Consider the following 13,825-nt stretch of genomic DNA (forward strand, 5'->3'; position numbering starts at 1 on the left):
GGAAGCAGCCGGTCATCCCCGAGCGCAAGTACCAGGAGCTCTCGAAGGTACGGGCCGGCCGGTCGGTCGCCGCGGCGGCCCTGTCCCGGGCCTGCTTGTGGTGTGTCGCAGAATCGCAGAGGCGTTTTGGGTGGAAGAGACCTTTAAGATCATCGAGTCCGACCGTTCCCCCCGCACTGCCAGGACGCTGCTAACCCGTGTCCCTCAGCCCCACATCTGCGTGTCCCTTAAATACCTCCAGCTTCACAACCCGTGCTGGAAAGAATATTTTCTTAATATCCAGCCCAAGCCTCCTCTGGCACAGCTTGAGGCTGTTTCCTGTTGTCATATTGCTTGTGTTGCTGCAGCCCTTCTGCCTGGAGACCCAGTGAGTGTCCCCCCACCCTCAGCAGCAGAGACCTGCGGGGCTGCAGGAGCCCTGGGCTGTGCTGGGGACAAGGACTGGCTTTGCTGCCTGGCCCTGTTGTGGGCAGCGCTGGAGTATGGTTGAGATTGGTCTGTTCTGGCTGTCCCCTCACTTCTGGGAGGTGTTTGTGACTAAGTGAGCTGCAAGCTGTAACCAGGTGTAATTAAACCAGAGCAAAGGGGTAAATTTAGGTGGGATGGAAATTTTTGCAATGGGGGTGGTGAGACACTGGGACAGGTTGCCCAGAGAGCTTGTGGGAGCCCCATCCCTGGAATTGTTCAAGGACAGATTGAATGGGGCTTTGAGCAACCTGGGCTAGTGGCAGGTGTCCCTGCCTGCAGCAGAGGAGCTGCACTAGATCTTTGAAGGTCGCTTCCAACCCAGGCTGTTGTATGAAATTACTATGAGGATGCTTTCAGTGCAGGACCACTTCTTCTAGATGCAGAGGCTGTTTTCTGTTTGAAGTTAAATGATGTTGAATGGAAGTGATTAACTCTGAATCCCTTTGAGCTTAATCTCTGCTTTTGACATAATTTTGTTTTAAAATATTTCTTGCGGAAGAAAACCTAAAATTGTGGTTTGGCACAAAAAGCAAACTGTCCAGTCAGGGAACAGCAACTCCTTGTGTCAGGAGGAGGAAGTCTGTGATTCACAGGATTTCTTGTTTTCTAGCATTCATTGTCTGTTTCTTTGTTGCTGGGATTTCAACGGTAGAGCTATGAGCACTCGATACATTGAGCCAGAAACCTGTATGAAGAATGAGGGGGAAAACATCTGAACACCAGCCTCTAATCAGTGTGACTGCCAGTGTTTAAACTGTTTGTGTTCTGAGCAGTCTGTGGGTGGATGCTCCTGCCCGGTGGACCTTGAATCCCAGTTTGCAGTTGTGAGAACGGAAGTAGATATGTTCTGGTTTTGTCCTGTTGACCCTTTTGTACTTAAATAACAACTTGGTGGCTCTGAGCCTGGTAGGTTTTCAAATGTTGGGTGTAAGTTGCATGTTTTTTGCTAAGAATTACGAGGTTGAAGCTCGAAATATTCTGCGACTGGTGGGAACAGGGTGTGTGTTTCTCCCCTGGGTGAAGGCTGGCTGCCAGAGCAGCTGAGCCTTGTGTCTCCTTTCAGTAGTTAGATGTGTCCTGGCACGGTGCTGTGAGACACCTTCTCAGCTTCACATGTACCCTGCTTCTTCCCCACAGGTTGAGGAAGGGGATGCTAATATGAATGCACCTGCCATAACTCCTTCATCATCCACCGAAAGTGTGAACAAGGTGCCTGTGGTGAAGGCCAAGGCCACTCATGTCATCATGAACTCTCTCATTACAAGTAAGAACTCTCACCTCTAATGTGCTGCTCATGGGATGTGGGCACACCAGGGTGCTCTGACTTGGTAATGCCTCAAGGGAGCTACCGGAGTTCCTGGGCAGCTTGTGGGTTCAGAGTAACTCTGGACTTGAGCTGTATGAGGTGTTTTTGGAAGATCCTTCTGGAAGGAAGCAGGGAACAGGCTGTGCTTACTGCCTCTGTTTCCAGGCACTGGGGTGGGTGATGAGGGTGAGGGGGGAGTGCAAGGTGATTCGCCTGCTGATAGGACACTGCAGTCCACGCCACCTTGTTGCTGGAGTGCAGAGGTGGCTGCTGCCCTGTTTGCTTATTAACTTGTTATTTCCAAGTGAGAGGACAGCTCCACAGTTAACCGAGTGGCATGGAGAGCTGACGGGCTGTGCTAATGGGCCACTGGCTGGCACTTCTGCTGGTTAACAGCAGCAGCAGCTGTCTTGCTAACAGGAACACTTTAAATAAAACACACCTCATAAATCATGATGCTTTAAAATCAAATTGGGTCAGTTCTGTTTGCAGAGAAGACGTGCCAGTTTGCAACAAGAGGAATTATTCATGTGTCAATCTGTCCCTGCTGCCTCTTCCTGTAGCAGCTGGGATCTGAGCTTCATCTTTTCCTCTAAGCAGTGCTTCCACAGAAGCTAAATTTTCAGATCAATGTCTTGGCATAGCTGTATATTTGCACTTAGATCAGTCTTGGTTCAAAAATAACCGACACATCGGAAAAATAACATCTAGGAATATGGAGTTTCTTCTGGAAGGCATCTTCTGGTTTAGTCTAGTGCTAGAATACTAACCTAGTTTAAAATGTGACTTAAAAATGTTTTTAAGCAGTAAGAAGTCAGGAGCCCCACCCTGCACCTCCCAGGAGAAGTGTTCAGTCACAAGTCAGAAATAAACAGATGAAGGTCCTCTAGATTTCTTGTATCTGCAGGGCTAGTGCACTGCACGTAACTTTAACACTGATGTGGGAAGTGTCGTCTCGTCTAAGGAAGACAGTGGGCTTCTCCAGTAGTCCTTTGGTGCTCTAATTCCTTTTGACTTTTTTGTAGATCCACTGGGGAGTGAATATCTTATGCAGGTAGTGGGGGCAAAAAAGTGTTTTATATTCTTCAGAACTGAGGCTGGTATCAGTGTGTTAGGTGCTGGCTCTGTATTTGGCTGAAATATCTTATTTTACCTAATCTAGAACCACTGGGAGCGTTTTCCACCTACTCTGCAAGGCTGTGGTTGTCAGATTGGCTAGTGAGGCCTGCCTTTCAGAAGACTTCCTTTTTTTTGTTGGCCAAAAAACCCCTCCCTTGAATCTAGAGTACTACTTAAAATGTCCAGGTTATTTGAGTCTCCTAGATTTAATAAGTTGTAATTAAGAGCGATGCAGCTTCTTGGGTGAGATGGGTTTAATTACAGGTGTTGAAGTTGTAATACCTCTGGTGATTTGGGATAAATCACTGTTCATCTGGCTTAGTCTTATGGCTTGTCATAGTTTTCAGGTCAGAATATCTCATTAACTTTGTCTTGCTGCTTCTGTCAACTCATCACCATGTGTGGGTACGAATGATGAAAAAAGGGTCTTACACTCAGTTGCTGAAGTTGCCTTTGAGAACTGCTTGCAGTGGCATTTCTGTGTGAATATGTGCTCTTGTCTGTTCCAGAGCAGACTCAGGAGAGCATTCAGCGCTTTGAGCAGCAGGCAGGGCTGAGAGATGCTGGCTACACTCCCCACAAAGGCCTCACTACCGAGGAGACCAAGTACCACCGCATGGCTGAGGCAGTCCACGTAAGGCTTGTTTCTCTTTGGCTTTCTCTGTGTTGGTTGTGTACCAACTCACCTCTACCTGGTGACATAACTTTTGAAGGATGTTGTTAGGACTCTCCTTAAACTGCTTCCTCTCATTGTGTAAAAAAAAAAAAGTTACCTGCTTTAAAATATGTTAGTGTTTACAGTCTGGAAACAAACTTTTTTCAGAAATCAGTCATGTTCCACAGTCAGGTCAGGCTGTCACAGTTGTCTTTCCAAGTGCGGGCTTCTGTACACACTATCAGGTCTTGCTGGACCTCTGAATGGTGCCCTGCAGTTGACTGTTGTGTAACTGCTGTCCCAAGAGAACTTGTAAGTTGTGCACTTCTGATGTGGAGGCCAATTCCAGATGGAATTTGGCTTATCTCTTTCTGGAGATAAAGACAAAGGTCTTGAACTGCTGCGTTCCTGATGAGCTCAGTTGCTGCAGTAATGTTGCAGTTGTAGTTCAGTAGTGAGTGCTCCAAGTGTACGCCTGCAAGGTCACAGTTCCAGTAACAGGGTGAACTGCGTTGGTGTGGCTTAGATGGCCCCAGGAAACCTTCTGAGAAGGTGCCTGCATAGCTGGTGTTTGAACTGTAACTGCCCTTCAAGTGACTTCTGCAGAGTTGTTTATACTCACTCATAATATGCTGGTTCACATGCACCCAGTTCCTGTTTGCTTGGTGACCAGGTGTGCTCTTCAGATGCAGCTCTTCTTGGTGTGCTAGAGCTGTGTTTCCACCCTGCTGCACGTGGGTTACTTCTCAGGGTCTAGTAATCCTGGACCAGGTACTTCTGTACAAGTTCTGGTCTCACCTTCTTTAGAGAACTTGTGGGACTGAAGGCTTTGTCCCTCTGAAAGCCCCAGAGATAGATGGTTTCTGTGGCATTTAGACCTGTTACTGGGTAGCTGAGCTGATGTCCATGCTCTGCTGCCTCTGCACTGTCCCCTGTGGGTGCTGGTGTGGAAGCAGCACATTACTGTTGGGCAGTGACTCTGAGCTGCAGAGTGAGCTCTAGGTATTAGTTACTTCCTCTAGCCTGGAAGATGTGTCCAGACTTGCAAAATGCTTATTTTTGATGTGGGAAGAAGCTTAAGGGGTGTATGGAAGTACTGTGGTACTGGGTTTGGCTTTAGGTGATGTGACACTGAGAGCCTTTATCACCTGTCATTAAACAGCTGTCCAGTTTTGATAGTGAAACCGGCTGTTCATTCCTCATGTCTTGTATGTAAGCTCTGTTGCTTCTGTGTTTCTCTTGCCTCTCCTAACAGAAGCTAAAAAGCCAGAGTGGAGAGATGACAAAAGATGACAAGCAGCCTTCTGCTCAGTCCACTCCAAGCAGCACTCCCCACTCCTCTCCCAAGCATAAAACCAGGTACTCTGTCCGGGCAGACCACTGCCTCCTTTGGTGTCCTACAGGCTGCTGAGGTGGGGGATTGCCACAAACAACGTTATCCAGTGAGGGCCTGTCTGTGGGGTCAAATTCAGAGCCTGCTGTGCGCTTGTGTTGGATGGATCCAAATGATGAATGCTGTGTGGGACATGAGCATACACACTGTCATCCTGGGTGGTGACAAACCTATTAAGGTTTTTGTAGATTGCTCCTAATAATGACACAAAGTTCCTGGTACAATGTGGCCATGTGTTTGATACATCTCAATCATTTTTTTTTTCCCCAGGGGCTGGTTTAGTCAGGGATCCTCTACTTCTATCACTGGCCCGGACTTTGCTATGGAAGCTGGTGGGGACAAATTGCCATCTGAAAGATGGAGCTTTTTTGGACCCAAAGCTGTCCAGAAATACACCAGTGATCCAGGTATGTCCTTTAAAATCTCCTCCCCTGCAAGAGCTAGTGGAGAACTGTCATACAACAAACTTGCTTGCTGTGTCTGGAGCCTTGTCCTGCTTGCCTTGTTACTTTCCAGGACCACCTTGTGAATGGCTGCTTTTACTTTCTGTGCTGTCTGGAACCAGAACTGGAAGTGCTAGCTGCTGATGTGCTTTAGATCACAGGAAGCTGCTGAGTCTTGCATAGGTGTTCTGCAGTGTTGGGCAGCTCTTACTTGTTGTGAATATTTTTTTTCATCAGGAGGATTTACCATCCAATCCTATAAGGGTGCCCAGAAGCCAACCCCAATGGAGCTGATGCGTGCTCAGGCTACTAGGATGCCAGAGGATCCAGTCACCTTCAAGCCACCCAAAATGGACATTCCAGTCACAGAAGGGAGGAAACAATCTCCACGTTCCCATAATATCAAACCTCGGGATTTGAATGTGCTCACGCCCACCGGGTTCTAGGAAGAATGCTCCTGGTGTCCTCAGTGGGTGCAGGGTGTCTGTGTCCCACTGTGCTGCAGTAAAGTAGGAAAGTCTCCCTCCCAGCTCTTCATCTCAAAAGGAAATAGTTGTGACTGTCCTCCTGATAGCAGTCTTGGAACCAAGGCACTGAACCGAGGCGAGCCATCCAGTCTGCTGTACTGCCCTGGTTTGGTCTGCTAGGCTGCACTGGATGTGCTTCTGGGCACACTGCACTGCAGCAGGACCTTGAACCATCCTTTGTGGAACAGGGTTTTATCTGATGTGTGAGCAGGCTGGCTTGTCTGTCTGCAGTCTGATTGTCCTGTCCTGCTCAGTGCTGAAGTGCCCTCAGGAGGACCATGGCTCTGCCTGGCATACACAGAACACCAGCAGAAACTGATGAAAACAAGTTAGGACTAAAAACTGGACCATTAACTGCCAGAAGGAAGTTGCTGTGGGAATGTGGTGGGTCAGCTTTGAATGTGGTGCTCCCTTACTGTCCCATGTGACCTTACAGTTCAACACTGAATGCTCCTTTGTTCTCGGGACTTTTCAAAAGGAAAAGTGGAGCAATGACATTCTAAGATGCTCTTATTAGAAAGGCAGGGAGCAGAATCTAATGGGGCTTGGCACTAATGAGGAGGATTTGCTTCTCCACCTCTGCATGTTCCTCCAGAAAGGTGGAAATTTCCAGAGCTGGGGTGGCTTAAACCAAGTTAATCCTCCTCTCTTCTTTCTGCAGAACAACTGTCCTGCCTTCTCCCAGACAACAGACTTCCAGATGTTCTGGTACTCTGGGTGCTGCTTGGTTTGGTTTTTTTCTAGCATCTTGTATGAATCATGTAGACACCAGGGGCACTTCTCCAGTAGGGTTTTTTGTTTGTCTCATCAGCATTAAATGATTTTGCAGGGCTAGGAGAGGACTGAGGGCAGGCAAGGCTAAACATTCCTCCCTGGGGTGTTACAGCTGTGTGTAATTTTTGGCCTAGTCAGAAGCAGTTACTGGGAACAGCCAGCGCTTGCTTTCATGAGAAGTGGAAAGAAGTCTTAAGTGTTCTAGGGAGCATTGCTCTGTAATCTTCACCTGTCTCGTGGCAAACAGGTCTCCTCTCTCAATCTCCTGATGGTGTTGCAGAGCTCTCAGCAGCTTTCTGTAGTGGTGAAGTGGCAGCAGCCGCCTCACATCTGGTACCAAGAGCTGCTATGTTGCTTGTACAGAGGTTACTGAACAGCTGGTAACCATTGAGTTCTGGAGTTTCTGCTGCCTTAAGCCAAACATTCCTCCCGGAGGGTGAGGCAGGGTTGGCTCATTGGCTAGCTGCTTCCCCCTGAAGAAGCATGTTTTGTGACTCCGCTTCACCTCGAGCTTCAGCAGCCCTACCAGTGGTGTGTTGTGTTGAAAGTCTCCCACCCAACCAAGCGTTTTCCACTGTCACCACTTGTTTGCACCTTGGCAATCAGTCTCTCATCTGACATTAATTTATTTGTTGTCCATATTCATGTTGCTAGTGTGTATGATTTTGTTTGTTAGAAGAAAATAAACCTGTCTTGAATGGAGGTTCTTGGTGTGTGTTAGTGCTGGCAAAGTGGAGGAAATGGGGTCAAGGGTCTGGCAACATGAATGCAGGGTGAAATGTTTGCTTTGAAACTCCCTTTTGATGTGGAGACTAGCTTTAAAGCTGCTCAGTCCTGTCTGAGGGCTTGATCAGATGAAACTAAACATGAAATCTTTGTTTTCTTAGGTTATTCAAATGTGGATTTTTCCTGTTCCTGTTTGTTTGTGGTTCTCTTAAAGCTTGTGTGCTGTGTTTGTACCTGCACTGGGGAGGAGGGCATAGGTGTGGGAGCCAGGCTGATACTTGCCTACAGGTGCCCAGCTCCCAGTGGTGTGGCTGCCTCTGCTTTGTCTTCCTCTGAGAAGTTCTGGTTTGGGTGCTCTTGCCGCACTTGTAACTGCTGAAGTACTGCTGATAGAGCACGTGGTTCTCCTGGATTGGAGGTGTCTGAGCTGGACACTGGTGTTCCCTGTGCTCCGGGAGTGTTAGCAGAGACAAAAGTGATGAAAGATATCCTGAAGCACGCTCTGGTACAGGCTGCTGCTGCAGGTCTTGGTTACGGGCTAATCTCATAGTTTAGTTTGGAAAGTCTGGGGTTAAAGTGTGGCCTCCTGGTGTGATATTCTTGTTCTGCTTTCTTATTTTGCCTCAACATCATTTCTGAGGATACGACCAACATATCAGACAATAACATCCATAACTATGGACCTCTTGCTGGCATGTAGTGTCTAGTCTAATGACAGAAGCCTAATCCAGTTTAAAAGGGCCTAACAGGGAAACACACCTGTATGTGTACACCATGCAGGACGAGCAGGGGGCACATGGAGTTCCTGTTGCGAATGCTTCTGGCTACTGCTCCCAAAACAGGACTCCTTTGCTTACCCCTGGATGAGAGGGGCAGTGTTGTGTGGATTAGTGCCTTGTTCTACCTCTGGCAGTTGGGAAGAGGCTTCCTAAAGAACAAGCAGCAAACCTGTCGACCCAGATCGGGCCTTTCCAAACTGTTCTGGGCTAACTGGAGCCAGGCTTCTGTTTGAGGCTTCTCTGTGCAGCCATCACCAGGTCTTCAGTGTGTGCAGACTAAACAGGACTACTCTGTTCTGGCCGTGACTTTGCTGCTCAGTGCCCCTGGGATCTGATCTCGTCGTTAGGACCCTGCCAAAGGTCACCTGCCACAGGGGCAGGTAAAGGGGTGGTGGGCAGCTACAGGAGTCTTTCTGCCACTTCCAGCCTCTGTTGCTTCTGAACTGTCAGAGACCTTCTACAGAAATGTCAGATTGCTCTGTGACCTCAGATGTGATTGGATTGAGGCAGGCTGTTTGAGTGAATCCTCATTGTAACATGCTTGTCTGCACTGCAGATGCTTCAGTGCCTTCTGGAAGAGGCGCAGCCTTTCCAGCTGATGCTGCTATCCAGTCCTCCCTCTTGACGTGCTAATCACCTTGGGCAAAGTCATGTTAGATGTGTTTGATTTGGAACAGAAAGTTCCTTTCCTGCAGACTGACCAGCATGGCTTGGGGATCTCTGCACTGTGAGGTCCCTCACTGCAGCCTGTGCTACTTTTTTCTTAAATATTATCCCACTTTCCTAAATTCTGAGCAGGTATTTTGGCATTTTGCTGGCTGTGCAAGCTACTGTCAGACATGACAGCTGTGTTAGCCTATTGCTATCCCAAGGTACAGCTGACAGAGCTCTGCACTTCCTCTGGGCAAGGCTGTGTCACCATGATGGAAGAGTCTCAGGAAATACAAAAATAATTTATTTTTTAAAAGTGAATAAAGTGCATTGTCTCATCCTACAGTTTTACAACTTTGAAAGGAAATTGAGACATGTAAACCAAACATTTTTCCAAAGAAATGTATCAACAAACTTATATGAGGTATGACACTGGAGAATGCAGCATGAAATGGGTTTTGGTGGGGTTTTATAGAAGAAACATGAAGCTCTTTGTGCCCCTGCTGCAGTGGTTGTCTGTCAGGTAGCAGTAACGATGAGGAGCAACTCCCGAAGCATGCACAATTTCTCCATGATCTGCAGGGGAAAAGGCTGCCCCAGGACCTGCTGCACTCGGCTGATGAAGTCCTCTATCTTCAGCTGAATGTCCATGTGGCTGATGTCATCGCTGTCCTGGAGCTTGGGCTTGGCTTTCTGAATGATCAAGTCCATCCGGTCATTGAGTGAGCTCCGCAAGTGCCCTGCAAGAGGAAATTCTGCTGAGAGGCAAAGCACAGCAGGCTGCCTGACCTGTTCGGGGGACAGACCACAGTGTGCCACAGGCCGTGCTGCGCTGTGGGGAGCAGCAGTTGGGAACTGCGGATCTCTCATGGTTATCCTTGATGCTGCTGCTTTTCCTCCAAACCCCCTATTTTTCCAGTGTGTGCAACCTGGACAACAGTGGGTACAAAGCCCTGCCCCTCTCCTGTGCTTCCCAGTGCTGGGATTAATTCTTTAGGAAGTAGACTTTGTCTTAAGGGCTAAACCTGGCAAAGGAGCTTGGGCGCTCTGCTTGATGTGATGTCGGGTCTTTGCTCTGGCTGCATGGATGGAGGCACGTTATCTTTCTAAGACTCAGGGGCTGTGGGCTCAAGAGTGATGAGAAGAGAGGAGGAGGGGTACTTTGGCTGTCCTACTGCAGCCTCTTGGCAAGATGGTGTTTACGAAGGACAGAGGAGGCTGCTTACCCAGTATTACATTTTGGTAACTCAGCAGCAGCAAACTCAAGTACTGCAGCATCTCGTCCCATCTTTTCCATGCTGCTGTTTCATCCTATGACAGGAGACAGTATTTGGTTATTAGAAGAGGTTTTCTCAGGAGGAAAACAGGCAAAGGAGAGATTGGGCTGGGTACCTGGCATGGCAGCAGCAGGGAGGAGTGGCTCAGGAAGTACAGGATCTTGGCTAGAGACAAGGGCAAGGTCGTGGGCAAGTCACAACTATGCTGGAACAACAGCTCTAGCAGTTTGCAGCGCAGGAGCTGGCTCTCTATGGTGTTCAAGAAAGCTTCCCTGGAAGACAAGAGAGATTTACTTTGGGAGAAACAGCACAGCCTGACCAGGGACAACTACCCTAGCATGTTCCTGCTGTCCCACTGGTGGTGACCTGGTGCAGGTGTGGGGCGACTGGAGGGGCTGCCCAGCAGTGCAGTGGAGGGAAAACCACCAGATGTGGTAGACCTTCGTTATGCAGCTTGACCATGGATGTGTTTACGTTCTTGGGTCTGATTGATGGCAACTCGAGGTCAGCAGAGTCTGCGAGGCCAGCAGCCTGTGCGGGAGTTACCTGTCCTGCTGACACACAGGAAGCACAGCCAGGCTAGTGTGAAGAGGGGTCAGCACCAGCCAGATCTAGGAGATCTGTCCTGGGAGGAGCGAGAGCTTGGTTAGAGGTAGTTTGGCTCAATTAGACCCAGTGTGCACTCACTTGTGTTAAAAGGGTCTGAAAGGGTTTTCTGGGGCTGGCAAGCTGGGGTTTGAAGTGTCTGTGGGTCTGGTGGCTTCATGTCTACTCTACAGCCAGTCAAACCCCTGTGCTGTAGTTTCAGATATTGCATTTCTTACCGAAGCAAACAAAAGCATGTCAAGGCAATGCTGTGGGAACTGCATCATTTCTGATGAGCTTCTCAGTTGTCCCTGGAAATCAGTGATGTGTTTGCCACTACTTGGCGGTGCTGATGCAGAGTGCTGCTTTTCAGACCCTCTTTACAGTTCTAAGGTCAAGAGGGAGAATCAACTGTTCTCAGCAATTCACCAGCTGGGGAGATGCATTCAGCTGGAGATGTTTTACTTTCTTGGGAGCTATGGCCATGGTCTTGCTGGCTGGGTTGTAAATAAGCTACTCTTTCTATGCCATATGGCATTTTATGCATCCAGCCTTGGCTGTAGGTTGGGAGTAAGACTGTTGCTCACACTGGCAGATGCTGCCTTGCACGTGTTCGTCTCACCTTTGGCTCCTCAGGGGAATACTGAGTATAAATGGGAATATCACATCTGCAATCTTACAGGAGCTGCAGTTGGGAGATTTGTCCACTTCCACTGCGATGGACAACATCCGCTGGAGCAGGAGCATCACCCTGGGTTAGAGAGACAGTCAACACTGGGAGATGTACCCCTTGGCTTGCAAAGCAAAACAGTGGGGGTGGCACCTAGTTCAGCCTCGAGCCTTGCAGTGAGGGACAGAGGGAAATTTAGCAGGCTAGATCTGGTGTCTCTTGGTGGCTTCTGAATCTGATGCTCTTAGCAGAGCTAATCTCCAGGTGGTCCCTTGGGAGGTCACAGCAGCTGTTCTGAGTGTTGGTGGAACAGCACAGGGCAGCCTGAGCTGAGGGCCAAGAGCTCATGCTATGTGCAAGAGGAGGACACATAGTGAGCCAGTTTCCTATCAGGTGAGGAAGGCTTTGCTCACAAAGCCTCTATCTACCCCAAAGGAGAACCAGCAAAACTGGTTACAGGTATAGCCTGGCTTCCCTGACCTGGCAGGGGGAGACTGTAGTAGCTTCTTCCTGACTTGGGTCCTGTGCTAATGCCATGAGGGAGTCAGGACTTCTGGAGCTTACTTCTGGGCGAAGCAAGCTGGTGGAGCCCCCTCTGTGTGGTCAGTGCTGGCCAGCCATTGTGCAGATGAGCTGGGTTCGGCCCTTCCTTCTGTAGAAGAGGATGTGGCTTCTTGCGACTGCTCCTGGGACTGAGAGAACCCGATTCCTGTAACTGCTTCGACCAACCATTCAACCACCTCCCTGGGACAGAAACAGGAGCTTTAGTGGGGATGGACCTGGTCTTGCTGTGCCCGAATGTCTAGATACAGTTGGAGCTTGAGGAAAGACCCTGGGGACAAAGAATACATCCCACCCTCCTGGACAAGTCAGGGAGTAGCTCTGTTGAGCAGCAGGTTTATACACTTGTCAACAGATCTGCCTTTTCAATCCTGTCCTGAGCAATGCAAATCTGATCTCACTCATGGGAAAAGTCTTCTAGGTTGTGGCTTTTGTAAACCTGCTCTTGTCACTTATACTGGGGTCCTACACTTCCCTCTGTCTTCCAGGCTTGTTTTCTGGAAAGTCTGACCCAGAGTCTCAACAAGTGTTCCCTGAGCCCTTGCCTCTTAGCATCTCTCTGACTAGGGCAGGAGGGGTCCCTTACCTGACATTGTTGAAGCACATATCACATGAAAGCACTTTCTTGGCAATCGATTTGTGCAGCAGGCGCAACGTCAGGTTCTGCTGGAAATCGTCCTCCAGGGTCTGCACCACATACTGCAGGAAGAGGAGTCGGCCCGGAGGCTTCTCCTGTGGACAGAACAAGACAGTATGAGCCTGGCACAGGCATGGGGCACTGGAGAATTTGGCTGTCTTGGGAATGGGCCGATGTACATGACTGAGGAGTAGCTCTGGGTGGGGCTGCCTTGCTCAGGCTGTGCTCTAGGGGTGTGGCTGGACCTCTTCCACCATTGCACTTGGGCTGTGACCCACAGAGGCTCTCTGTTGCTGTGCTTTCTTCAGATAAGACAACCTGGCTACAGCTGCACCGCAGGTTAGGGAGCACAGGGGTAAACGTGGATGCACAGCTGGCACTTGCCGCCCTCAGCAGCTCCAGTAAAACTGCATGTTGGACTGGGCCGTGCTCTGCTGCAGAATGGGCACTTGAAGACCTGTCGCAGTGGTGACCTTCAGGCACCACGTACTGGATGATCCCTGCCCCATGTGACGCACACAGTGGCAAGTACCTGGTCCTCCATGATGTATCTCAGCAGCGTCCAGTCCCATCCCACTGTGGCAGCGTTGGCTGGATGAAGCCTGCGAGAAGAGCACTGTCCATTTGTGCTGAACTGCCTGACCCTCTGCCCGGAGCATGGCACCCCCTGACCCTTCCCTGCCCCACTTTCTCCTCTCCAGCTTCACCCTCTCCCTTTCTCCTCCCCAACCACATTCATTTTTTGGAAGCACCTGACTGGGGCTGTAGGGCTGTACTCTATGGAGAGTCCCAGGACTCCTGGGCCCTGTGGTCTCACAAAACAATGTGCTGTGGGAACCTCGAGGGCAGTGGAGGAAACACTTCAGCTACCTCCAGCCCATGGCTCCTGCTGCAGCCTGGGGAAGGTGTTTCTGCCACTTCACAGCTGTGGAGAATGAGACCTGCACTCCAGGGGCTAGGTAGACACACTCCTCTGTCCTAGAGGGCTCCCTGGTATCACAGGCTGTCCCAGACCCACCCTCAGACAGCCCAGGGTGTTGCTTGCTGATAACAGGAGGATCATCCTTGGTTACAGGGGAAATCCCTTCTTGTTTTGTGGGTGAGAACCACAGAGAATAACCTTTACGCTGGGCAGGCCCTGGGGAGCACCTAGCCAGCCCTGGGGCACTGTGGCAAAGGGATCACGTACATTTGGATCTTCATGAGCAGCATGTAGGTATCCTTCAGCATCTCCCCTTGGTGGGGCTTCAGCAG

At 49.6% G+C, this 13,825-nt stretch overlaps 2 protein-coding genes across 2 annotated transcripts in view; one reads left to right on the forward strand and one right to left on the reverse strand.

Annotated features, from left to right (window-relative positions):
- Positions 1–5: 5 nt before the first annotated feature.
- Positions 6–5,865, forward strand: KIAA1191 (KIAA1191 ortholog; the record flags this gene model as incomplete). Its single annotated transcript, XM_010141642.1, has 6 exons — positions 6–47; positions 1,606–1,732; positions 3,403–3,527; positions 4,804–4,907; positions 5,212–5,348; positions 5,622–5,865. Coding segments are annotated over 6 exons (744 nt in total), but the record flags the coding sequence as incomplete, so codon positions are not given.
- Positions 5,866–9,360: 3,495 nt separating this feature from the next.
- Positions 9,361–13,825, reverse strand: part of SIMC1 (SUMO-interacting motifs containing 1) — a gene marked incomplete at its 5' end in the record, with an annotated part of 5,818 nt that continues 1,353 nt past the window's right edge. Inside the window, 8 exons of the mRNA XM_010141643.1 lie at positions 9,361–9,581; positions 10,068–10,152; positions 10,234–10,390; positions 11,326–11,454; positions 11,938–12,117; positions 12,521–12,666; positions 13,104–13,173; positions 13,761–13,816. Coding sequence (XP_010139945.1) covers positions 9,361–9,581; positions 10,068–10,152; positions 10,234–10,390; positions 11,326–11,454; positions 11,938–12,117; positions 12,521–12,666; positions 13,104–13,173; positions 13,761–13,816 — 1,044 coding nt within the window. The remainder of the gene's footprint in view (positions 9,582–10,067; positions 10,153–10,233; positions 10,391–11,325; positions 11,455–11,937; positions 12,118–12,520; positions 12,667–13,103; positions 13,174–13,760; positions 13,817–13,825) is intronic.

Source organism: Buceros rhinoceros, unplaced genomic scaffold (assembly GCF_000710305.1).
Source record: "Buceros rhinoceros silvestris isolate BGI_N320 unplaced genomic scaffold, ASM71030v1 scaffold31298, whole genome shotgun sequence".
NCBI lineage: Eukaryota > Metazoa > Chordata > Aves > Bucerotiformes > Bucerotidae > Buceros > Buceros rhinoceros.